We start from the raw sequence: 27851 nt of genomic DNA, 5'->3' as shown, positions 1-27851 counted from the left end.
AACAAGAAAAGTTTGGCAACCCCAAAATTAATCCCAACGCCCCCACAATGATGTGATTGCATTTAAACTCTCTCCCCATCTAATCCCTGCATTGATACATTTGCCTATTTGTGAAGATTGTTTGCTTCGTACATACTCTTTCAAGCCTTAACCAAAACACTTCTACTATCAAGGGCAATAACCCTTGGGAAAAAATTGATAGAGCTCCACCGTCGGGGCACCTAAAAACTATAATTGTTTTTCTCCAACTCATTTGAGAGCTCTTACCTTGTGATCACATCAAAATGGCAACACCTTTCTCCTTTTTGTACACCAAAATTTGCGTAAAAAAAATCACTTCTTCTGGAAGGTGACCATACAAAAGAAGGCAATCATACGAAAAATTATGCCATAGGCCACCAGGATGAATAAACAAAGATTCCATTCATGAAGATTGTAATCATTTTTCATAAGGGAACCACAACGTGTTATCAGCCACACACCACCATACCTGCACAGGAAGGAGTTTAGTTTATCCACAGCATACAACTGAAAAATATTTTTTACGAAAAACGCTCCTACCAGCAAAAAATACTTTTATGGTTAGTTTGAACTCTTAAAACGATTTTTCACAATATGGAGGAGAAGAAAGAAAGATAAAAAGAAAGGATAAATAAAAGACATGGAAGAGGGAAAAGGAGTTGTTATCCAATCTGGAGTTCCATTTCTTTCCTCACAGAACAAACGGAGTAGCCGCAAGTGTGGGAGTAAATGATTTTCTTGAGAGCAAGCTATAGTAATCCAATTTACACACAAAACACATACTGTTCAATGGGTAATGGCAGAAAAAGCTTACTAGCTCTAGCATCCTCTTGACCCAGTGAAGTTTGAAAATATGGATTGTTTAAGCCATAGAAGAGAGGCCAGACTACTATTCAGGTAAAATACAATAACACGAGAGAGAGCATATCTACTACTGAAATATCCATTCAACTAGATATTGACATAAATAACAATTTATTATGCACAATGACAAACAAATATTCTGCCCCAGCAAAGGGAAGCAGTGTGAATAAAGAAAACATTTCTACTACCAATATATCGAAAAAAGCTTTCAAGCTCTAACATCCTCTTGACACACTGAAGTTAGAAAATACAGATTGCTTAAGCCTTAGAAGGAGGAAAGACTAGTATTCAGATGAAATATAATAACATGAGAGAGAGCATATCTACCACTCAAATATCCCTTCTACTAGATATTCACATATATAATAATAAAAAAAATATCCAAAGTTTATTGTGCACAATAACAAAAAAAATATTTTGCCCTGGCAAAGGGGAAGCATTCTGAATAAAGAAAACATATCTACTACTAATATATCTATTTTACTTGGTATTCATGTGTAACTATTGGTTTTGGGACAGTTGCTCCTGGAGTGACTAACTGAAGTGAGGAGTAACCTTCCTAACTACTAAACACTGGATCTTTCAAACCTTCAAAATAATATAGGATTATATTCCACAACAACTTTTCTCACTCTCAGGCAACTAAGCTAAGATATAGACCACATGTACAATGACTGAAAGGAGAAATTTTTACAATATCAACACTCTATCATATCAAGGCCTAAACTGACAACCTAGACCAAGCTAGTGAAAACATTAATGCACACGGGCCACGGAACTGATAAAAGGGCCACTAAACAGAAATTTATGGACATAGATTTGCCCTAATATCTATACTTGAGTTAGATAGTTTCCTCCTAATATAGCTAGCCACAGTCAGTTACTTTCCAATAGTGGATATATTCCCTACAACAAGTTCTCCTACTCTCAAACAAGCATGAGATGTGGAGCATGTCAAAAACTGTAGCAAAGTAGAACTTCAACCCACCAAGAACAACCATAAAGATGTATGCAGCACATATATGTAGGTGTATGGGCCTCAACCTACATTTTATGAGGGAATTTTTTCATGTAGCTCATACATTTATGCATTGTCATTATTTGCTACACAATATAACAGCTAATAATCCACACAACCAATTTCTTATTTAATAGCTATAGAAGATTATCAAGTACAAATTGTGAAACCAATTCAGGAAAAAGAAAATAACTCAATACAAGAATTTGTTAGAAAACATTGTAAAGGGTAGTTTGGTATTGTCTCATTGTCGACACCTCCAAAGTATAGTCTTATCTTATTCAGTATGTTTGAGAGTTTATTTAGCGCAAGTTTCATGTAATTAGGAGGTGTAATGTAGGAATTGTAAAGGTTTGAGTTTAAGTGAGTGAGGGTATTATAGTCTTTGTACCTGTAGGAAGACATCTCAAAGAGGCATTAAGATAAATACCTTCCCCACATCAAGGAGATGGCAAAAGGTGTAATTTAATGGTCTCCTGATAAGGATGACACAAAGGCTGTAATTAAAAAGGATGATGTATGTCTACTTATGTCTTTTCCTTTTCAGAGCTTGTAGTCCTAAGGGCATTGTAGTCATTGTAAACTTCCTTCCTTAACTATAAATAGAGACTCAAGGCATAGGGTAGATCATTAAGTCTCTCCTCTTCTCTCTCAAATTCATCCTTAGACTTTTCTCTCAAAATCTCTCTCCATCTCCTTAGCCATCCCTCTCTCACCTTTCCCCTCTCTTCTTCTTCCTCTCCTTTTCTTCTTCTCTTCTTCTTTCTCTCCTCTCTCACCCTCTTGAACAAGGACCTTATCATGGGATCCTAAATCTAACATGGTATCAGAGCTTTAGGTTTGGGATCCCAAAATTATGATGCTGGTTGATCAAGGTTTTATCAACTCTCACAGTGAAGTTGAGGTATTGAACAAGGTTCGGTTTTGAACCTCTTTTGGCTCACAAAGATAAGTTTTTTCTCATCATTTTTTTTCCTTGAGATGAATGCTGGAACGAAAAGTTGAAGGTTTATTAAGCATGCTTTGATAAAAAATGATAAGAGTTACTGCATCTTATAATTAGCTTCAGCTTGGTTGATATCGATGTGTTTAATCCATGCAATCTTCGGTAAAAGATATCAGTTTTTAGATTGATACAACTTGTGGAATTCTGGTTCTTTATTTGTTGAATGAAGCCTTGCTATTCCATTGATGGTTCCATGGTTCTTTATTTATTGAATGAAGCCTTGCTATTCCATTGAATGAAGTTGGCTTTGGTCTCCCTCTTGGGTTGGTTCATATTTTTTATTGTCTGGCCTAGTTCAAGGTGCTTTCATTACTCATATCAGAGGAGCATTAACAAATGGTTCAAACTTGCAAAGTCTTATAAGTCTTATTCATACAAGTCTTCTTCGGTGGTTCACTCTCGGGTTATAATTTTTATATAAGTAAATTATTTCTGGTTTCACTCCTAATGGCTGAAGATCACATAGGGAGTAAGAATGACCTTCTCAAGATTACCACTATACCTTGAAAGGGTTATCTAATTACTTGAGCTGGTCACGGTTGGTTAAAAGGCTTCTCATAACACGAGAACTCTTAGGACATCTCACCAAACTAGCTCCACCTATTAATGAGGAAGACAACTCCTCTGTTAAGTGGTTGAAGAATGATATATTGGTAATTCACTGGTTGATAAATAACATGGAAGAGCATGTGGCCAATAATGTGGTCCACCTTGAGACGACCAAACAGATATGGGACTCTTGTGTCAAGTTGTACTCAAGCACAGATAACCTCCATAAATAGTAAGATATTATTCAGAACATATTCAATACCAAACAAGGGGACAACCTACTTGAGTTCTTGGCACGTTTTCAGGGGCAGATTCAGGAGTGGAAAATTACCCAGTCCTACTCCACTGATATATCGGTTCAAGAAAAGTAGCAAGAAGCCTTAGCAGCTTGAGGTGGCCGTCTCAAGGTGGACCACATTATTGGCCTTTTAGAAAATATCAAGAAATACCTTGAGGTGGCCAAGACTCTAACTTCTCAACTCCTCGACACTTCCATCATTTGATGACATGAGTGCCACCTTACTTCGGATACTAGACCATTCTTCCACCTCTCACATTGGGGTGTTACTTTCTATGTACTCAGGTAACAGAGGTACACCTTCTACCATCAAAGGGCATTGTAGAAATTACAGAGGAGGCCGAGTAAGATGTGGTAGGACTGGCTCTGGTCCTTCGATGTCCGATAACCGGGTCTGCATTCATTGTGGTGGACTGAATCATTTAGTGGAAACCTGTTGGAAGCTACATAGCAAACCAGACTGAGCAACTGCCAACCAAGCCTCAATTCATAATGATAAAAATGAAGACAAACCTAAGTCACACAAAGACAAGACGACTATAACAGATGAAGATTATGAATTCTTGCAAAGACTGAAGACTATGATGGTATCTTCTCCTGCATCTTCTTCCACTGTTGTTGCCACTACTACTTTAGGTATGATCTTTGCCACTTCTTCCTCTTCATCTTGGATCATTGACTTAGGAGCCTTCGAACATCTCATAGGTAATAAAAATCTATTACATTTAATGTCTCCCTGTTTATTAGACAAGTTTATTACTATATCTGAAGGATCCCAAACCAAAGTTCATGGGAAGGGATCCTCCTTTCTACAACTTTGCTTCTGCTTACTGATGTTTTTGATTTTCAGGACTCCATGGATTTAGAGACCCATTGGGAGAAAACAAGAGGAAGAAGAAGTTATGGACTTGATGCCCTAACCCTTCCCCTAAAGCTTAATTTATAGAATAGTGATCCTAAAATATTACAATAATGCCCCTAAAACTTTAACCTAATTACATCAATGTCATCTCTATGAAATGACTCTTTATTTACCATCCTGCCATCAATGTATGGGCATATGGGCCTTCTCCTTAGTCTATGGGCCGTGAGCCCATCTTCCACATCTCTTGGATGTGCGGGCTTCCCTTGGTCTTATGGGCTTGAGCCCATCTTCCACACACATGAACTTGTCTTGGGCCCATATTCCAACAAGTGTTTTATTTGTTCCCTAGTTTCACTTAAACTTTTTGTCGGTCAATCAACTCACTAACGTTTCAATTGCTCCATTTCTTCTCGTGTTTTTCAGGATCTAATAATGAAGCAGGTGATTAGTGGAGGCCATGAATAAGGGGTATTTATTACTTGGATTTGTCTTCGATGACTGCAGTTTCAACTTCTCAGACAGGTAAGATTATGGCACAATCGGTTCAAACATTCATCAACATCATCGCTTCAACAATTAATTCTTTTTTTGAAAACATTGTTTGGTTTAAATTGTGAAGTATGTCAGTTGCGCAAACACCAGAGGACAACATATTCTCCTCGAACTGAAATTAAAAGTGTTGTTCCATTTTCCTTAATTCAGTCTAATGTATGGGGACCATTGAGTGTCTCGAATATTTCAAAAGTATTTTGTCACGTTTGTGGATGATTTCACTCAAGTCACATAGTTGTTTTTATTTAAAGAAAGGTCTGAGATTTTTTCCATATTTAAGTCCTTTTATGCCATGGTAAAAAACTCAATTTGGTAAAAACATAGAAGTTTTTCGTTCTGATAATGCCAAAGAGTACCTCTTTGGTGAATTTCGATCATTTTGTCAGGATTAGGGCATTATCCATCAAACAACATGTGCCTACACCCCTCAACAAAACGGTGTAGCTGAAAGGAAAAACAAACATTTCCTAGAGGTAGTCCGTGGCCTGCTCTATTATATGCATTTGCCCTATTTTTACTAGCTTCACACCACTCTTACTGCCTGCTTCCTTATTCATCGGTTGTCTTTTTCAATGCTTAATCATAAACCCCCTTATTCATTGTTATTTCCACATGAAGACCCTATCTCCCTTCCCTCGAAGGTTTTTGGATGCACATGTTTCATGTCACATCCCCCCAGAAGAATAAGTTTGATCCTAAGTCTCTTAAGTGTATCTTATTGGGTTACTCTCATACCCAAAAAGGTTATATCTGCTATAATCCTTCTCTTTAGAAGGTACTTATCTCTAGTGATGTTACTTTTTTTTAGGACACATTTTTTTATTCTTCAAAAGATGCTCCTCCAGATCTTTCAATGGTTCAGGCAATTCTGAGACCTGTTGCACGGATCTTCTTCACCCCCTTGAAGCAGCGACCGAAACCACACCTGTGGAGTTTACGGATCCCTCCGAGGTAAGCGCATCTTCACTCTTTGGTCCATAGTGTGATACTAGGCCCATAGCTCTATGCAAGGAGCCAAGGACTTGCACTAGGCCTTCCACTTCTCATCCTATATCAAATTTTATTTCTCACCATCAGTTGTCTTCTTCTTCTTGTCAATTTCTTGCATTCATCTCCTCTATATCTATCCGCCAGTCATATCAGGAGGCTCTGAGACATCTAGGATCGAAGGCAACAATGGAAGAGGAAATGAATGCTTTATATGAGAATTAGACATGGAACTTGGTTCCACTTCCTTCTGAGAAGAAACCCATGGGCTGTAAATGAGTCTTTACCATCAAGCACAATCCTGATGGTTTGTGGCCCATCTTAAAGTTTGTCTCGTCTTCAAGGACAACACTCAATGCTATGGGGTTGATTATGAGGAAACATTCTCCCTGGTGGCCAAGTTAAAGTCGGTATAATCCTATTATCATTTGTTGCAAATTCTTCTTGGCCAGTATATCAACTCAATGTGAAATAATGTCTTTTTAAATGGTGATATTAAGGGGGAGATCTATATGCGTCAACCACTTGGTTTTATGGTTGAGGGGGAGTTGGTATGCATATTGAAGAAATCATTATATGGCTTAAAACAATCTCCTCAGGCTTGGTTCGACAAATTTAGCCAAACAATGTTGCAGTTTGGATTCCATTGAAAAAAACAAGAAGCACAAGTTTATGTGAAATTGTTCAACTATGTTCCCATTGAACAAAACAAAAAGCACAAGTTTATGTGAAATTGTTCACTTAGATGTACAGGTTTATGTGAAATTGTTCAACTATGTTCCCATTGAACAAAACAAGAAGCACAAATTTATGTGAAATCGTTCACTCGGATGTACGGGGATCATGTCCCATACCAGTGTCTTTGGTCATAAATATTTTCTTTCCTGTATTGATGATTTTAGTAGATATACCAGAGTGTATCCCCTAGGGAGAAATCTAAAGTATTCACTATATTTCAAAACTTTGCAATAAAATAAAGACTTGGTTTAATGCATCTTTTCATGTCCTTTGCACTAACAATGACTGGGTACATGAATCACAATTTTGATTTGTTTTGCCAAAATCCTGGGAGTATTCATCAATCTTCTTGTGTGTTCACCCCTCAATAGAATGGGTAGCTGAAAGTAAAAATCATCACTTGTTGGAAGTTGCTCGAACTATGTCCCTTCATATGAATGTTCCAAAAAAATATTGGGGCGCTACAGTCCTGACTATGTGTTTTCTTATTAATAGAATGCCATCTTCTGTCCTTGGTGGGAAAATCCCCATCCAATTGCTCATCCCCTCAATTTCTCTATATGCCTTGACTCACGAGTATTTAGGTGTGTATGTTTTGCACATGTGTTTGGTTCAACCACTGATAAGTTATCTCCTCGTGTTGTGAAATATTTCTTTTTGGGATACTCTTGTACACAAAAGAGATATAAGTGTTTTTGCCTTTCTATCAGTAAAACGTTTGTATCCATTGATGTAACATTCTTTGAAAATGTTTTGTTCTTTCTTAATGATGTTAGAAATACTTCTCCTCTTTCTCCACTTCTAGAAGTTGTTGCTCCAACTCCTGTAGAGGATTGTCCTACCCACTCACCAATTGTTATTGTAGAAAAATCACTACAGGCGTACCACAAAAGACAAGCTCCAAAGCTCCCAAAACCAGCTCTCTCTCCCCCCATTGAATCCAGAATCTTTCTTGTCTGTTGATCCTAAGGTAAGTGATTTGGACCTTCCCATTACTCTTCAAAAAGGTGTACATAAGTCCAGTAGACACCTATTATCTAATTTTATCTCGTTTGACTCCTTGACTCACTAGTACAAAAAATATGCCTTGTCCCTATCTTCATGCTCTATTCCTTATTCTATGCAGGAGGCCCTCAATGAAAAGAGGCTATGGATGCTGAAATAGATGCATATTGTGATAGAGGGATCATGGGTGTTATGTGACTTACCCTCAGGAGCTAATTTAGTTGGTTGTCGGTGGGCATACACCGTCCAATATTGGGCAGATGGTTCAATTGAAGGATATAAGGTCCGACTGGTAGAGAAAGGGTATACACAGATATATGGTGGGGATGTATTTGAGACTTTCTTACCTATAGCTCATCTATCTTCGGTATACGCTCTTGTTTCCATTGTGAGAAAGGTGTGAATATTTTGCAAAAAAGGGAGAGAATACAATACCTAGCTAAAGTCGCCTTCATCCACAACAAACTGTTGGAGGGAAACGCCCTGTTTAGTTTGAATGTCATCTAAATAATTCTTGTTGATTCCATTGTTGTTAACCAAGACTGGCCATTGCTTCAGCTTGATATAAAAAATGTCTTTTTTATGGTGATCTCAATGAGGAGGTAGATATGGAATAACCTCCAGGGTATGTCGCTCAAGGAGACTCGGAAAGTGTGCAAACTCAAAAAGGCAATTTATGGACTTAAATAGAGTTTAAGGGCATTGTTTGAAAAATTCATCCAAGTGGTTATGTGTTATGGGTTCTCTAGAAGTCATTGTCACTATTCTCTATTTATAAGGAACAGATCACTGTGTTGTTGTCCTACCAGTGTATGTGAATGATATTATCCTATCTGGAAGTGATAGCAAGGGGATTGAAGAAGTGAAGTTATATTTCTCACAACATTTTCAAACGAAAAACTTGGGTCACTTGAAGTATTTTCTTGGCATAGAAGTAGTTCGAAGCAAGGGAGGACTTGTACTTACAAGAGAAAATATGTCATTGATATTTTATAGGAGTATGGTCTATTAGGAGCAAAACTAGTAGATTTTCACAATGAGAATAGTGATGAACTCAAGGACAAGATTGTGTATCACCGGTTAGTTGAGAAACTGATCTATGCTTCAGTTACCCATCCTAACATATCATTCTCAGTCTGTATAGTCAGCTAATTCATGGACTGCCCACGGAAGATACATCTTGAAGCAGCTCAGAGAATATTAAGATATCTAAAGGGCTCTCCTTTAAAAAGGTTGTTCTTTAAGCCTCATGATTACCTTAAGATAGAGGCTTACTCAGTTGTTGATTATGCTGGGTCTAAACAGGACAGGAAGACAACTTTTGGCTACTGTGTGGAGAAGTAAGAAATAAAATGTAGTAGCCCGCTCCAGTTCCGAAGCTGAGAGTAGAGCTCTGGTGCATACAGTTAGTAAATTGATGTGGTGAAATCAGTTGTACGAGAGTTGGATCTACAGAGCAAACAACTATCTTCATTGCTGGAAATCTAGTTTTTTAGATAAGAACCAAGCAGATAGAAGTCGATTGTCATTTTCTCAAAGATGCAATTATGAAGAAGGATGTGATCACTCCCTATATTCGATCCAGTGATCAGATTGCGGATAAGTTTACCAAAGCTTTGGGAAAATGTGAATTTTGGAACTTTGTTAACAAGCTGGAGCTTATGGATATTTATGCTTCACTTTGAGGGGAAGTATTCAAAAACATTGGAAAGGGTAGTTTTTTAATTTTCCATCATCTACACCACCTAGGTATAGTCTTATCTTGTTCAGTATGTTTGAGAGTTTATGTAACTCGAGTTTCATGTAATTAGGAGGTGTAATGTAGGAGTTATAAGGGTTTAAGTGAGTATAAGTGAGTGAGGGTATTATAGTCTTTTTACTCATGCTTAAGTTATAAATATGGATTAGGGCTCGACTAGAACCCTAATCAAGAGAGTCTTGGTTCTCTTGCTGCTGCCCCCTCTCTTCCTCTCACTTCCTCTCTCTTCATCTCTCTTCTTTCTCTCTTCCTCTCTCTCAATCTTCTTAATAAAATTTTACAGAATTAGTACTGGATTGAATATTAATTGGTTGAAGGTTCACCCACTATTTGTCATCTTTACCAGAACTTTTTTTTATAACGGCAGAGAAAGAAAGGACAGGTCCTTACCAGCACATAAGAAAAATAAATACAGAAAGAAACACATCCGAAAAACCAAGGTGATTGAGAAGCAGGGATGGAAAAAAAAGCTCATCTGAGAATGCCACTTTCTAGCAAAGTGGTCAGCAGCAGAATTGGCCTCCCTGGGAACGTGAGACGAATCAAATAAAAATTTATTTTTACAAAAATCAAGTATTAGACGGAGAAAAGAATTTATACCAAAGGATGGTGGGCATTTAGCCGCATCAGTAACAAACATTCCTGCTAAAAAAATTTATGTTCTCAATTCCCAGCTAACTGACGCCAAACAAATTGAAGAAATATCACATTAAAAAGTAAATTCTTTAGTTTTTCATGTCGACAGGATGGAGTTAGATTTACAAAAGGTATCGCACAATTAATTACTTATAACATGGACTAAGCTAGAAAAAAATGAACAATTCACAAAAAACACGCATTTTAATTTGTTTGATTACACAATCAACACCGTGCATTTCTAGCATCTCTATGTAAAATATTAGAAAATTAAAGTCATTGTACCTATGAAATCTACTTGATGCAGATCCACAGCAAAAGAAGAAGCAAAAGAACAAATAAGAGAATGCAAACCTTTCAGCATTTGCAATCACAAATGCTTCCAGAGCATATTTTGTGTAGCACAAGGAAGCCAAAGTCTTGAGGATACCACTGGTCTTCTGTTGAGTTGCTATAAGAGTCAAAACTACAGGAAGGAGTACAGACCACTGCAGAACCAATGCAGATCATCATTACACATAGTTATTACAAAAGAATATTTAATTAAAAAGGTTGAACAAAAAATCTACATGATTGCAGGGTGTAAGTATTCTGACTGTGTTAACAAAGAGATACCAAAGTACACAGAGGTGTCTCAGAAAATATCTCAGGCACATACTAGATTGCTAAAAGTTAGAAGAGGAAAAGTATACAGGATAAAAAACTTACAAGAAACAAGAATACACTACACACAGACATAAAGAAAAAGAAAAATATTTCTCACCAGTTGGGCTGGACTTGGTTCCAGGAAAATGGCTAAGGCATGCGCGATGCCTGTCACGCAGTACACAAGGCAGACTAAAATAATGTAGTTATCTGTAAATGAAGACCTCGGATTGTTGAAGAAATAGAACATTGAGAGATAAACTAAAGGCTTGATAATGGTATTAAAGTGATCAACTGTATCTTTAGAGAGGAAATAAGCAAGCCCACTCATGCCCGATGCACTCTCCCTCCAGTAATGTAACTTGTCTAGTGAAAATGACCTCAAAGCTGCAATCTTGCATAAGAGAGCTGCAAAATATATAAATGGTCAATCAGTAACAAAGAGGAGAGAAGCTGACTCTCAAATTTTATTTTATTTTTAAGTAGTGTTGAGTTATATAAAAAGGCTCAAATGAGCAAGAATAGCTGACTCTCAAATAGTTGGCAGATTCTCAAATAATTGCAACTTCTGACAAATAGGGCTACATTAGAAACTAAAACGGGGCCTTTATGAGAAGATAGTGCAAAGCTGCTTCTGACGCTGTCTGTTTCTAAAGCTAACAGAGAAACAGGAGATACCAAACCAGTGTCACTGTTTTGCCCACTTTGATCTCTCTCAATAGTCAAAATAGAAGAGAAAGACCAAATTTTCCAAAAAGCATTCTGATAAGTAGTGGCAACACGAAACATATGATTGTACTTAGGATTTCATCCAAATATCACAAATGCTTCACAATGTCAAGCGTAAAAGAAAGAGAATCAACAGCCAAAAAAAAAAAAAACACCTTGACAAAAAGTTCGACTTCATATGTACAGTTTCATTTCAAATCCATACAGCATCTTCCAATGAAAATTGAGTTTAAAATGCTTCAACAATAAAATATACAGGAAAGTAACATAAATAGTGTTACTCCTAACAAGGTTGCCCTTTCAAAATCCTTAAGAAAAAAACCCCAAAGATAAAAATAAAAAATTGTTTCTCAACCTTAGAGCATTATGCCTGTATGATTATTACACTGAGGACAACTTTGGCAATTTTGACAAATAGTAAAGCTCCCAGAGAGAAATTTCCATTTAAATTAGAGATGATGTAATAAATTAGATGTGATGTTCTTCATTGCATGATTTTGCTTTGGCGAGCTTAAGAAACAGGCATCTCAGACTCTACCACTGCTGAATTCAAGTGCCCTCCATAGGAATGGTCTCAAGATTTTTCATGAAAGATTCTAGGGGAAACTCCATGTGGAAGGTGATTCTAGTTGTGTCATCAGCTGCTGATTTTGCAATAAAGATCTGCCTTGGCACCACTAACCTTGTTTCTTTGAAATTCAAGATTTTTCTAAAGATACTATATGTAATTGCACTCATGTTTATAGATCAACAAATAGTATTGCTGATTCTCTGGCTACAGAGGGGGTCTCCCTCCAATCCCTCATTGTAAGGGATCCCTCTCTCTAATGTCTTTTGTTTATGCCTCAGGCGTTAATGACATGGATCCCAAGCTCAACATAAAAAAAAATAAAAAAAGAAAAGAAGAAAAACCTTAAGATACTATTAATGAAACTGTTCTTTAAAATGAAAACTGAAGTCCCTTCCACTTGAAGTCCAAATTGTTTTATCACTGCAATTTAACAAGTATAATAATCGGCACAAAAATCAGTCGTCTTATCAGACATACTTTTTTATGAAGTACATTATTGTGAACCAAAGGTATTGCCAGAATTGTTTGCTGCTCAAGCAGCTCCCTGGACCATTTATTAATGTCAAATTTGAGTGGTCAAATGGACTTAATACCCCTTACATATTCAACCCCCTTTTTTCCCTACACCAATTCAACCCAAAATGACATTTCTACCCATCTAAGTCAACCACTTACAAACAAAAATGCATAAATAAACCATGCATATAGTTAAATACTAATATAACTGGATATAACCCTATTAGTATACCATAGAGAAAAAACATCTTTCTATAGCTTTTTCTTACCAAGTCTAGGCTTTATAGTCACTTTCTTCTAATTGTTCCTTTTGGAACAAAAGACACTCTAACCATTGGCTATGGAACAGTGAACTTGAGCAGAAGTTCCATTTTGAGTATCCCTATGTCTAGAGAAATCAACAGAGCATATTTGCAGACATTTGGGCCACATGAACAATGCACAAACAAACAATCATGTTGCTGAATCATCAATAAGAATAGAAATTTCCAGCCCATCAGATATTACTAAGTGAACATATCAGGTTTTCAAGCACATGACTAAGATAATCTAACTTTCTGGACCATGGCTAATCGTTAGAGATACATGCAACTGCTAGCTTTTGTAGTGGAGTGAATCATAAGTCTCTCATAAGATATAACATGACAGGAAAAAAATCAGAGGCTTTCAACTTACATACAGCAATGACAGTATAGGTGTAACCAAGGGCCCCAAAAGTTTCATCACTCACTTTAGCAAGCGTTCCTAAGCATGCCCCAGCTAGTAATAAAATCAAAAAATCTACAGCTTGTATCCTTGCTTCCCTTAGCCGCTGCTTGCCAACCCTGGAGAAAATAAAAAATCTTCAATACTGATGCTAAATCTTAATGGTGAAATTTCTAACTTGAGTCAACATCTTCACTTACATAGGTCTCATACTTTCAGAAGTGGAAATGGTTGGGCAGATAATCTTGCGAGATTTGGTGTGTCTCTCACACATCTTGTGGAGAGTATCGTATCAGATGGATACCAGTTGATTGTTCTGTTTCTTTGTTTTATTTCACTTTCTGTTTGTTGATTTTGAGCATGTAGGTCTTAGTTTTCTTGTTCAGTTTGGCCTGCTCATTTGTGGCAACTATGTCAATTATGTACTTTGCATTCCTTCCTCTCCATCAATTTGAGGAAATTCTCATTATTTTCAAGAAATGTTGTGCTAAATTTTATGATTAGAAAGAAAGGACAAATATCCATTAGATCACAGAACTTGAGATGGATAAAGAAAGTGATAGGATTTTTAAAGAACTGATCCAAATGACATACCCAGTGATTGGTTATGGAAAGAAGGGGCTGAAATATTTTTCAACAATCCACAAAAGGAACACAAAGAAAACCTTCTTTGCAAGGTTAACTTGGTCCTTTACTCTAATTTAGCTACCTTGTAGTTACAAATAATTAGCGTGATGATCTTATCATCACTCCTTGTAAGGTATGTGGAGGACATCACTCCTAATGATATTCTCACAATTTTAAAAAAATTAAATAAAAATTGTCCAGGACATAAGATCGACTATGATGTTGCATAGGACTCTTCTGCAAGTCAACCAAGTTAATATTCATCTCATAAAGACTTCTTTCCAATTTTTACCAGGAGTCAGTGATGTGACTGTCAATCCTCAACCATTTTTTGTTCTTTTGCTAATCTGATCAACCTTTTGGACAAATTTTCTAGCCCTATTCCCCATTTTCAGCCCTTGGAATTTATGAAAATCTAATCATGGTTAGCAAGTTTTCATGATGTTAACTTGATGAAGCCAAAAGTATAAATTTCCAATTTTCAATTCTAATCTCCCAGTTGATCAATAGAATACCTCTTCCTATTTTCATTGTTGAATAGAAGTTGAATAAAATATATTTGCATTGTTGAGCAAAGAGAATGGCTGATTCATGCATCGTGGCAATGAAGTTTACAATGTGTTGGTGATAGTTTATTAACGTTTATTTCATTTTTTTTAAATATTGTCTTGTAAGGGAACTAGCCCATGCTTTCAGAAACCCTGGAATCAGTCTGTGAGTGAAATTGCTAATAAAATCTAGAACCAATTATTGTTATTAAAAAAAACTAGAACCAAATATAAAGCTATCAGATTTTTATTTCCTCAAATTAAATTTTGATTATATCCAAAATTCATAAATAGTAAAAGCATGGTGATAACGCAGTAAGGCTTGATCCTTCCCCTTAAAGCAGCATCTATTTTCATTGAGAGCCATATTGTCTATTGTTTGAGTATTTGGGCAAATTATTATCATGATCAAGTTTTCCAAGGTATGCAATGTCAATCATGTTGATTGAGCCCAAACCATGGCACTTTCTATCAGATTTTGAGCAGGGCATACATACTTCCAGATAATATAAGTTCCTGAAGTAGGAAGGATTTTGAAGTTACCTCCCAAGGAAGTATTTATATTGCCGTGCAGCCCCAGGAGTTTTTCGGTTAGACAAGTCTTTGAAAATCAAAAAATTGTGTTGTATATTGTCCCGCTTTAGCTCCACCTTGCACTTCACATCTTGCCATAGTTCCCCAGCAAAAGACTGTGGCTCAGGTCCCACTGTTCCGCTAGGCTCCTTCGAAGATGTTTCAATTCCAGGAATAAACTGTTGCATATCTGGTGGAACTGGATAGCCATTATGCAGCATCCATCTGACTGGAAGTTGTTTCATGGTCACATTTGAGCTTATGCTTGGCTTGACTATTCCTTCCAGTATGTCAATAAAATGATCTGGGGGATTTACCCGCTCAGGGACCACTATGCCCATTTCTGAGAAGTATTCTTCTACTTTTTTTACTGAGCCATGATAAACAGTGAGACCACCTTTTGCTAGAAGTATCAAGTCATCAAACATCTTGAATAATGCATAGCTGGAAAATGAAAAAGTGGCATCTTATGTTAAATCCAGTACACTAGAAATGAACATAATGAGTGCTAATTATGATTATTGATATATGCAGACGCCGACTCTCATGTTTACATAGCTGAAGTCTATCTTGTCATGCTAGGTTATCGGAAATGCAGATAAATATCGAAAAAATTGCAAAATAACTTTGTCCAAATAACCAAATATAACTACTTAAATAAAAAACTAGAAATTTTGTAATATGACCAGAAATATATCAGATATCAAGACAAATCCACTGTTAAGCATCTTAAATGAATCAGAGTCAAATAAAAGGAAACAAATTTGTATGTCTTCAAAAGGTCAACTAAAGCGAAATCCCGCCAGATGGGTAAGTCTTCTTTGACATAAGAAAATGCCTAGTAGACATATTGCTGGCTCTAGATGTATAGTTTGTATATTCCTGTCTTCTCTTAATATACTCCTTGCATTAAATAAAAAAATAAAAAATAAAAATGTCAAAGTTGGGTCTGGGTCCATCTTAAAATGCCTAGCAAAAGTTAAAAGGCACTGTCCCAACTAATAACCACATGACTTTTCTTGATATTAACCCAAGTGGAATTATTCGCACTAACACTTCCGTCACATTCAAACTTTACTCAATGGACTATAAGCGTGGAATTTTTTTTTTTTAATGAAGATATATATATGAACAACATAAATGGTTACAAACTAATTGGGCACGAAGCGGAGTCAACAAGGCAGATGTCCTGCTCTAATACCATGATAAAGTTTGTGTCTTGACCCATCCCAAATTGACTACCTGACGTTATAATGCATTTTCACCAATAACCACCACATAAATCTAGATACTAACCCATGTAAAATCATTCCCACTAACAAAAACCAAATGAAGGAAGATAGTCTGTCAAATGTTACAGTGATATCTAGCCTACTATTTCTATTTTCACCAGGTAATTATGGATGTTTATCGATTATTTTAATATTTTTTTCTTTTTGGCACTATTACTATGTATTCTTTGGGACGTGTATAATTGCCAAGATTGTACTCTGATTATGGCCCTGTAGTTTCCTGTGAATTATTTCCAAGAGACATCATTTGCCAACGCAAACATTCCAAATTTCGCAATGCAATTTGACATTGAAATGTTTGAAATATGAATTCACAAATCAGCATGCTATGGAAGAGTAATTCATGTAATTATAGTTTCTGTTATAATTTTTTTTTTCAAAGAATGAGAATTTCGTTAAGGAGAAAAGAAAACAAAAGATAACAAGAGCAATAGGAAAGAATTCAAAGTTTGCTCGTACTGTGGATGGAAAGCAGAGAGTAGGAGGACAGAGTGCGAGAAGGAAGAGGGAGACTGAGTGAGAGAGGAGATCGAAGGAGAACAAAAGAAAGCAACAGACCTTGTGGAAAGGTGGAGACAAAGGAAGGAGACATAGGAAGGAAACAGTGGAAGCGAGAGAGAAGGAAAGAATCAAGAGAAAATGGAAATGGATGTCAAGGATTTGAGGATGGCAGCATGGACTCAGAAGCCCTGGAAGAAGAAGATGGATGGCATACAGTGACAAACAAAAAAAGGCTTCTACACCCAGATTAGAAGCAACAAATCACAGGCATACCCTTCGCTCCCAAACCATGAAACATGGAAACACCATCATCAGAACAGAGATGTGCAGATTCAGAGGCCACGAGGCTGTGAAGATCAACACCTGGACTGGCCAAAAAGCCTCATTTGTAAGAAAACTGCTCTGCGTGATTTCTGTCAACAATAGAAGAAAACCACAAATCCAACCAATGTTTTTCCCATTGACCACGAAATCTGTGTCAAAGACAAACAAATTTACCTCACAACCTTAAGAAGAAATGAAAAGTTAGAATGCAAGATTGTCCAATACAATCTGTACATCCCTGCTGAGAAACGGAGTTCAATTGGAACCTCATCCCATAAGCCTGTTGCATTTTCCTCCCTAACTACAACAACCCACAAACTTCACCACAGCCAACACAACTGCCATTCCCACCCAGACACACTGTCCCCTCACCCCTCAGCCAGCACTCCACTACCTAACACCTCCTAACGTACAAACCATTCCAATCACCAAAAACACCATTACAACCATTAAATCCCAGAACAAACACTTCTGGCAGGCACAAAACTCCTCTGCAACTGCCTCCACATCACTGCAAGCTGGAAATCCAACAATATTTTGGACTGTATATTAGGTATAACTTATGCTTGTTGTATGTTGTATTATGTACATAGCTTAATGGGCTGGGTGGGATTGTGGTGGGCCCATGGGCTGATATGTAATATATGATAAACCTAAGTATAAATAAGAAAGAAAAGAGAGGAAAGGGGCATTGCATTCCCCTCCTCAAACGTTTCGAAAACAATGACTTGACAATGGCTTGACCAGTCAAGTTTCAAAAACATTGCTTTGAGCCCCTGACCAAGGCAACAATAAAAAATGGAACAGCAAACAGCCTATAGAGGAAAATAATATTTTTTGCCAAAATGAGTGCTTTTACAGTTACCTGGGCTGATGAACCACCATACAGACGTTAACACCTTCTAGAGCTTCACGACGAAGAGCTCTAAGAAGCAACTGAGAAGAAGAACTATCCAAACCAGATGTAGGTTCATCAAGAATCAATAGAGAAGGTTCCATGACCATTTCCAGTCCAACATTTACTCGTTTACGTTGTCCTCCAGAGATTCCTCTTTTTTCTACTGTTCCAACCAAAGAATCTCTTACAGGTTGGAGCCCCAGAGATTCAATCACTCTTTCAACAACTAAAACTTTATCTGGTTTTGACATGTCAGCAGAAAGCCTGTTAAAGAAAGAAACAGAGACAAAATGACAAAAATCAAGGTCAGATTGTCAATAGATCCCATTATATCCCTCAACAACCATTAAGTAGATAAAAAAGTAACACCAATGAACAACAAATCACTATGTCTACAAATTACCCAGGCAGGAGTTTTTAGTTAACTAACCCAGTATACATGATGTATGTAGCAGGTGAGTCTTATGAATGAGATGTCCTTTTATGGATGGATCAGGTTGATTTTTTTTTAATGATGAGAACTTCATTAAAGAGCTTAGGAGGTACAAAATTGGCTCAAGGAGGACCTATGACATGAGAAAACAGAAAAGGATAAGAAAAATACAACCAATAGACATCAAAAGTAAAGGAGTCCAACGAACTTCATGAGTCCAAACCAACTGCAAACCATCACACAGATAACTTCATCATACAGAGCTCCCCTCACTCATATTATTAGTAGCAGTTCCCAAGCTTTAGATACTGGTTGATTCGTTGATGCTGTCATGTATATCAGTTTAGGCTGTCATTTAAAAGTGTAATTGCTTTTTATTGCTTGTAATACTTGTGCATTAGCTTTATGTTTTCTTTCGTGTAATTTTTGTTCATTAGCTTGTTGTTAGCCAGTGAACATGCTGGTCTTTTGGCTTCTTTGTTTTTAGGCCATCTTGTTTCCTGTACTTTTCTCCTAACGATAATCTCATCATCTAGAATAAAAGGGGAGCGGGAGCCACCCATTTTAATATTCTATAAACAGAGACCATTATGTGCTAAAGAATCTGCCATAGGAATTAGACCCTGAGCTTTGTGAACCCACTTTACGTATCAACTGCAACAAATCTCTTTAATCTCATTATAAATGTGAAAAATACGGTTATGGAGATGTCTTCTTGGTGGAAAACCATGATGTGCCCACCGAAGACTTTCCCTTGACCTCTAAATGGCAGGAGAATATTTGAACAACAGAATTACACAACCATACTAACCATATATCCATGCTTACGATTTTCTAATCCTCTGTGATATTCACTTGTAAGAAAGTGGAATCAATATGATTGTCGTGAGGAAGATATTTTGGACAAATCTGTTCGCTGGAGTTCTAGCATTAGGTTATTGAAATAGAGATCTCACTTCAAAACCTCATATCATAAAGATAAATAGCTTTGCAAGAAAGCAAACAGGAAACTGATCAATCATTAATTCCTCTCCTACCATTCAAATGGGAAAACTTTTTATAAGAGAATGACAAATGAGATTACTAGCAAGTACTGTCCAGTCGAGCTAACAATGGAAGAAGCATTTAGAGAATACTTAACTATTTTGATGATCTTAATAACTTAACTAGTGGCTTTCCAAAATAGATGGTCAAGGCAACTATTAACTGACACCAGACCACACTAATCCACAAGAATTGAGGATGCAGCTAACTACAGATTGATAAACTAGTTTCACACCATAACTAAGTGCAAGCAAATCTCGTCCTCCCTGCTTTATGGCCACATGCAAGAGAAGAGAAACATCTGAGAAAAATTTAAGAACTTGCAATATACCTGCATCTGGCACTGAACCAAAGATTCTCCTCCACAGTCAAATTCCCGTGAACTATATCATCTTGTGGCACAAATCCAATAATTCTCTTGTATGAATGAATTGATTCTGGCTTTCCATTTATAAGAACCGAACCAGTCACGGTACACCCTGTTGCTTTTCCTGCCAAAGCAGTAAGAAATGTAGTTTTACCAGCACCAGATGGCCCCATTACAGCAGAAACACGACCTGGCATAATTTTGCCTGTCACACACCTCAACAAGTGTTTATTTTTCCCTTTCAAAGTGAGAGTTAGATCTTTGAAAGCCACTTCAATAATAGGCCTTGTCCTGACTTCAGTATCAGTAGCCATAGAAATTACTCCTGAGAAGGTCAAGTTCTTATTTTGCTCCTGCTGAGCTTTCTCTTTCTCTAGTTGCCCATAAGCATACTTAAAAATTTGACTACGGGTGTGCATGTTCTTTCCTTTTGGCATTTTCTTGTTGATGGTTTTATCTCCAATTTCCAAATTAAACCCTTCATTGCTGTAAGGGTCCTCTTCTAGTTGGTGCATCATTTTAGTAAGATTACTAGGTTCTTTTTTCTTTCCAATAGATGATGAAGGCTGAGATGCATGAGCACCCAAAGATGTATCTGGTAATAACGCATCATCAGATCCAACTTTAGGTTGACCCAGATTCTTGAGTAGATCTGGGGTCCGCACAGATTTTTTACGTGAAAAAGTACGAGAGAGTTGTGTTTGAAGACCAACAGCATGCTTCTTAGCAACATCCTTTGCTGATTTCCACCTTTCTCGTGCTTGAGCAGTTTCTCTAGCACTCCTTGCTGCACGTTCTCTCGATTTAGCTAGTCGTCTTTCTCGAGTTGTGAGGACTTGGTCGGAGCAGTTATAGATTATGAGTAGCAAAGTACTGAGTGCAGCCTTCAGAAAGACAAAAAAAAGTTAGCAGTTGAAGTGTCAGAATTCAGGATGAAAGAAGAAACTAGAGTGTGAAATTCATTTGGCACATCCATGATGAGAGTGCAAAAGGATAACCTTTTATTCACACCTGCAGTACACATTCCACAAAATGTACCTTTTATGTGAATATACTTGTAAAAAAATAGCCCCACATAGATAAATGAGTAATAAGATCTTAGATTTATCAGTTGGGAAAGAGACTTCCTAACTTGGCTAGTCATTTTGGGGTGAGACTAGGAGCCAAATCTCACTTGGTATCAAAGCCATTGCATGTGAACCCCCACTCAAATTGTCCATGTATAAGAGCCACAAAGATGGCCCACACATTGGGGTTAAAGAATAGTCCCACAAAGATAAATGAGTGGTAAGATCTGAGGTTTATTAGTTAGGAAAGAGGCTTGCTAAATTTGCTAAGCATTTTGGAAATGGGTGTTGGACCCAAATTTCACAAGTTTTCAACTCAATCTGTTATTATATGATACCTAGTATGAAAGTATTTACATAAAAGTGCTTGTTCTGTAACATACCATAGTTCGCAAAATCCAGTTTTTGGTAAATATAAGACAGGAAGTTTTGTCTGAGAGCAAAGAAGTCTGGAATTATGCCTTATACTAGGATAGGCTCTAAAAAGCAACAACATTTTTTTGCTCATTAAACATTTATCAAAAAACAAAAAAAGGTAAACTTACAATAAGCATAATTCCATAAGCATGAATATTTTGATTTGCAGTATTTGATTCACAGGTTGTCAATTTGAAGCAATCTGAAAGATGGACATAACATACTCAGTAAGCTCACAACTATTGTAAAGTCTAAACCCCAAAAAATGAGTTCCAATCTTCAACCAAGCCACCAAACTGAAGCATATGAATTTCAAGTAGAGTCACTTAAAAAATGGAACTGCATAATAGTAGAATATAAATGTTCATAGAAAAATACCAATTTACTTTGGTTCACTGGTAATGAGCGTAGTCATATTTGTATAAGGTCATGCATTTGTAATTTTGGACCTGGCAATCTCACCTTCAAAAAATCTCATGAAAGTGAAAGGGAAGGGTAGGGTAGTATGAGGTATCTAACCAAGATGACCATTTGAGAGGTTAAAAAAGATATGCAAAGGCATATTGAATATAAGGTTGGCATGATTTTGGTAATTCATTGGTAAGTAATAACCATATTAAACTGGCATATCTGATCCATCTGTTCATAGGTAATGTTGAATCAAGATGCAGTAAATGGATGGGCAGGAAACTTTAAATCTAAACTGATAAAGTCACGCCAACTAGATGTGATGCCCCTCGAATTGCACTCTGTACAGCTATGGTAGATGTCAGCTCCCACTCCATCTACCAAACTGACTATATAATAGAACCATATCCATCAGCCTATGAATAACATACATCGAAAGGGATAAAATGGTATGCTCTCTCTACATGTGTAGATTTATATACATACACGTATGAATATATATGTAGGTACATATATACATACATATACATAGAGGGATGATCCAATACGAAAAGCCATTTAGTGCAAAACATGTGAAACGCTATCTCAGCCATCCGATCATGATCGACGGCTATCTCAGTCGTCCGATCAACGGCTGAGATAGACGTTTCACATATTTCGCACCAATGGCTTTTCGTATTGGATCAGCCATCCATATACATACATACATATATATATATATATATATAGAGAGAGAGAGAGAGAGAGATTTATATTTATACTATACTTATGTATATATACACGCACATATACAACACAAGGAGATGGATGTACCTTCTATAAACCTAAATTCCAGAAAGTCAATTGTAATTACGCATTTCTATTAGTGGTCCTTGATGTGTATTTCTGCTATTTTGCTTTGTTCTTTTTGGTGGTTGTTGTAGCCTTTGGTATAAAAAAAAAAAAAAGGCTTTGGCTGGCTTACATCTCTTCCATTTTGAATGAAACTCACGCCTCACTATTCTACCAAAAGAAAGAAAAAAAAATTCTCACTTCAGTTAATGGAATTCATAACTTTTAGGACCTAGAGAAGAGTGTGTTACTGATCAAATAATGCTAATTACAAAACACGGATGGTTCTTCAATTAGCTCCAAATACAAGAAATTGATTTTTATCTTGTATCTTTATATGTTATAGTATCTGTAAAAAGGGTATTTTGATCATTTACCGTTTTCATTTGTCCCTCATAGTATAACTGTTAGCTTATCTTTATGCTGGAATTATATGGTTAATCTTTTGTTTCATTCTGAGGTGTAATTAGAGAGATATAAAGGTTTATAAGTAGAGAAGCATATATGTTATTTTGTAGCACTAATCTTAAGTGAGTTTATAAGTAGGTTTAGGTCCAACTGTTTGCTGTTCTCTTCTCTTTTCCTTCTCACCCTCTTCTATTTCTCCTTATTTCTGATATTTTACATTATATATTTTGACTAGTCCGGAATTGAGGCCACGGGCAACCATTGGGAATTGGCTGATGGGAATTCTATGGGTAACCTTGGTTTGTCGTGAATGGCAGGGTTATTAGATATCATCGCACTAATTTTTTACCAGCCATTTTTGGTCTGATTGGTTCTAAGAACTCATCCAAGGCAGAAATCATGGCTATGCTTCAAGGGCTGAGGCTTTACAAGGCCCACTTTCAGGGGCCACTGGTAGTTCAAGGTGATTCTAATTTAGTAATTGATAGGATGATAAATGCTTCAAATCCTCCCTGGAGATTAGAGCACTATTTTGGAGAAGCCTTAGACATTGTGTAATGCCTTGACATCTCTTGAAATGCTTAGATCTGCTAATTCCATAATGGAATTATTGCTAAGGAGGGTACTCCCATCAATATCTATTTTTAGGGCACAGAGTGACTCTTAGCTTCAATTACTTGTTTGTTTGAGAGCTTTTTGGCTCTTGCACCTTGCTCCTTGCTGTTATTGGTTTTTCTTCCATTTAATGAGATCAACATTCAAAAAAAAAAAAAAAAAAACAAATTCTTGACGGGTCTAGGATTGAGACCTATGGGTTAGGAACCATAAACTCAACCACTTAATGACCAAAATTATGAAATGAAAACTTACTTTTCTCTACTGTAGATCCAAGCCTGCAATAATGCCTGAAAAACAGTTGACAAGTTGAATCAACAGACCAAAGAAATAGTTAAGGAAAAATTTGGCTTTTCCATTGAAATAGCATGGCAACTTCATTTAATCGTTAGAGTAGGAAAATAAAAAAGATGTTCAAAGATTTGGGATATAAATTAATACCCACTGCTACAAGGAATCTTTTCAGTGGTGCTTGGACAATATGATCCTGCAGAGCAGAAAACCTCACCACTGCTTCCTACATCAGCCCAGATGTCTGCTCCACCACAGGTATGGTTCTTCTTCTCTGGAGGTAGCTGGTAAAGGTATCTGTATCATTTTATTTGGGTAATAACACACAAGTCAGAAAAGAAATGACTAAGGAATAGAATATAGGAAGCTTAAGGAAAATCAACTTACGGCTCACAAATGCCGGTAGTTTTGTTGAGCTTTGCAAGAGGGCAGTATGCACCCAATGGACAAGCTGCAGATAGGCAAAGAACATAAGGACATTAAAACATATAAGTTGACCTTCATGGTTCAAAGAAGAAAGAAACTACAGCCGAATTTTCTTCCGATTATGAAACAAGTAAAAATAGAACATAAAGTCAATTCATGAGGTCCAACTAATACAATGTACAAGATCTAAATTTGAAAATAAAAACGAAGTTCAGTTTGTCCTTTTTCAATCTTTAAATGGGAATAATATGCAAACTTCTTCTATTAATGATTGTCTTATGAGGGAAAGGAGACGGGACCCAAGTCCACCCAAGGGTGGCTGCACCCAACATTTTACTTCTTTAAAAAGAGAGATTATTCACCACAACGCCATTAAATCTAGTTTATTTATAATCATGCCTTTTTTCAGTTTTATCATAAAAACATCTAAAAGGTAGAAACTAGTTTTAAAATCAACATCAATATTAATGTAAAGAACAAAAAATATATATAGAAAAAGGATAATTGAAATTTAAGTCTTTAAATTTAAATATAATAGTAAGATTAAAAAGTGGTTACACCTAACTTATATGAACTTGAGTCCATATTCCCTTTTTCATTGGCTTACTATCAATAGTGACAAAATGTGGATTAAGATCACAATAGTTTTGCATGGATAATAGCAGTTCTGTCAACAAATTCCACCCATGGCCCTACCTAAGATATGACTTAGTTGCATAACAAGAAGCAGCAAAGGAAAGAAAAATCAAAATAGGATACCAAATTGAAACTGGATGAACTAGATACATATAAAGAATAGTGAATATAAGGCTAAAAAAAATGTCATCACAGGAAATGCACAAAATTTGAATGCATATCTATTCGATACTCATTTCAAAGATATCACTGTACTAAATAAAACTAATGGACCAGCAAAATGCAGAAAATAGCAATCAAAAGGCAAAAGGGAGTCCAAGTGGATAAGCAGATAGAAAACGAAAATCTTAGGTTAAAAGATCACTTAAATTCAGAAACCATATAAATGATTAGAGTCGAAAGGAAAAACAAAAGAGAGATCAAATACTTACGTATCATGCATGTAAGACCATGAGGGCAGAAAAAACCCTCACAACATGGCTGACAATTTGTAGTTCTAGACGGCATATCTTCTGAGCGCTTAAGATTAACTTTTTCATTTTCTCCAATACTACAAGCCCACCCAGGCTCACACCCATCAACCCATGACGTTAAGTTACAATTCTTATTCGGTTTTAGGTAATTAGTCTTTCCCCCTCTTTCAAACAGACTGTTGAAATAGAACTTTATTTCTGCTGCTGTGCAGAAGCGTTTTGTAAGATCACCTGTCAATCCAATTGAGATGTAAGACAGGAAAAGAGACAGAAGCAGAACCCATGCACGTGGGCTGGGACACAGCGATATGCTAAGAGACGAAGAGCGAGAGGAACTACTTACCTTTCGTTTTCTTGGCACAAGTTGTCAAGAAACCCAAACTCGATGAAAAATTGAAGGCATCATTCCAATCAGCGTCCCTGCGAACAACTCTCCTTCAGTATCTACAATGTTTTTTCCTCTATGTTTCTCGAGAACTTTGACGTTGCGTATCAAATCAATAATTGGAAAACTATAAGTTCAATGCGCACATAGGGGAAATTTTGGAAAAGCAATACCAACATAAATGAAATTAAGACTGAGGTCGAAATTTTTATTTCAGAACAAAAGTCAATAGAATAATGACAAAACGAAAGAACAAGAAGAAAAACTACTCACACATCCTTAATACAGAAGTGTAATTTATCGATAGCCTCCTTAGAGAAGATTTCTGTGAAATTCGACAGACCCCTGTAAAGAATCTGCGCGATGAAGGGATTGGGATCTCCATTACGCTGCCGTCCGTCATCATCGAAGTCATCGTCCTGACCCTTTATGCCGATAGAAAAGCTAAAAAGAATGATAAAAACCAGAGAAACAGTGGGAACCCCTCCCCAACTAGTCCTTGCATTTCTCATTTCGAAATCCACGAACTACACGGGAATGCAGCCAAATACTTAGCAATGGAAGTTAATGAAATGATGAGACCAACCATTGCATTGTCGGTAACAGTTATGCTCTTCAACGTATCTGTGCATCAACACCCACAGATAAACAAGAATTTCAATAATGACCCAAAAGAGAAACGAGCTACAGCGGTCAAATCCACTTCAACGGCATCATTTTTCTCATTTTCCTAGTCCAAAAATTGAAGGAGAACAAATTCTTCGAGACAGAGCAAGAAATTCAGCAGGACTATCACGGCAAAATTCCGAGATTTAACCGGGCAAAAGTAGTGGGAAGCTGATGCGTTTCTTCGATCGTTTAAACAATCCCCAGCTTCCCATGCTCCAGTTTAAGCTCAAATTGTTCACGGGAAGCTCAAAATCACCAAATTAAGGAATTAAACCTGACATTCACTGCCACATTAGCAGCCAGAGACAAGAACACGTTCGGAAAACTGTCGGAAGATTGTGAGGAATCAAAACTAGCTAGCAATCCAGGCAAAAATCGCGGAAATCGTCTTAACCTCTTTTAAACGTCGGGGAATCCGGGAGACTTACAGATCGGAGTCAGAGTCCGGCGAACTTGGAGATTGAGAGTAGAAAACGGAGGGACGGTGGCGGAGAGGGAGAACCGGCGGAATTTGAGGGACATAGTGAGACATTTTCGGTTTTTTATACGCGCGAAAACGAAGTCAAATGTGGGCCCCAAGCACATGGAGAGCCAATGGAGCCCACGGCGGTTTGTATTTTGTAGCTTTTGTTTAGTGCCGTCGTGGTATCGTATTGGTTACATCCGATCACTAATGCAGATTCTGTAGCCGGCCAACAAAGAGTCAAATAACGAAAATACCCCAAATCCAAACCGGCCTACACCACATATACTTGGTCAAACCGGATTTGACAGAGTCATGACTCAAACCGAACCAAATCTATTTGAACTACCAAGTTAAAGTTACTTCATTGTTGTTATTAATTTAAAATGGGATTGGGTTTGAAAGATGAATCTAGCTATTGTTCTTAATTAGTGTCAACAGGCTCGAGTGGAACCGGTCTTACTAACTACTTCATAATTGTATTAACCGTCCTAACAAAATATATATTTTATACATAAAATATAAAGATGTGGTTCACTACATGTTAATAGGAATCTTAATAGATACATTTTAATCCCATATTATAATTGTTGGCTATTGTTGTCCCCTTTATAAGTGTCTTGGTCAAACTTGTTATACAAATCTTAACAAACAAAGACATACATAGTCTTAATAAATTAATCAAGACATG

At 36.8% G+C, this 27851-nt stretch overlaps 1 protein-coding gene across 2 annotated transcripts; it reads right to left on the bottom strand.

The window, feature by feature from the left end:
• On the bottom strand, positions 1–27200 carry LOC137938666 (ABC transporter G family member 28-like). Of its 2 annotated transcripts, XM_068783647.1 has the most exons (15): positions 27126–27200; positions 26302–26652; positions 25987–26063; positions 25602–25874; positions 24496–24559; positions 24259–24405; positions 24073–24107; positions 21684–21757; positions 20036–20955; positions 18195–18491; positions 15183–15656; positions 13435–13583; positions 11062–11351; positions 10653–10786; positions 1–490 (listed from the first exon to the last, which is right to left on the bottom strand). In XM_068783647.1, exons 2-15 carry the CDS (start codon positions 26538–26540, stop codon positions 334–336), a joined length of 3330 nt encoding a protein of 1109 aa, XP_068639748.1. In that variant the 5' UTR covers positions 26541–26652; positions 27126–27200; the 3' UTR covers positions 1–333. The 2 variants fall into 2 exon arrangements, with proteins under 2 accessions (XP_068639748.1, XP_068639749.1); XM_068783648.1 differs by lacking the exons at positions 1–490; positions 10653–10786 and having other exon boundaries at positions 11233–11351; positions 13490–13583.
• Between the last annotated feature and the right edge of the window lie 651 nt (positions 27201–27851).

This window comes from Aristolochia californica, unplaced genomic scaffold (assembly GCF_029961685.1).
Source record: "Aristolochia californica isolate CCGP_79_NKW_82.1479 unplaced genomic scaffold, dmAriCali1.0.hap1 SCAF_8, whole genome shotgun sequence".
NCBI lineage: Eukaryota > Viridiplantae > Streptophyta > Magnoliopsida > Piperales > Aristolochiaceae > Aristolochia > Aristolochia californica.
This window is presented reverse-complemented; position numbering and strand designations above follow the sequence as displayed.

What these genes read in the sequence shown, in the direction of transcription:
- LOC137938666 (XM_068783647.1), bottom strand. Translation starts at nt 26,540, where the DNA reads ATGAGAAATGCAAGGACTAGTTGGGGAGGGGTTCCCACTGTTTCTCTG. An exon ending in AAGATTCCTTGTAGCAGTGG is followed by an intron (nt 24,108 to 24,258) that starts GTATTAATTTAT and finishes ACTGTTTTTCAG; the next exon opens with GCATTATTGCAGGCTTGGAT. An exon ending in ATGGTGGTTCATCAGCCCAG is followed by an intron (nt 15,657 to 18,194) that starts GTAACTGTAAAA and finishes TTCATTTTCCAG; the next exon opens with CTATGCATTATTCAAGATGT.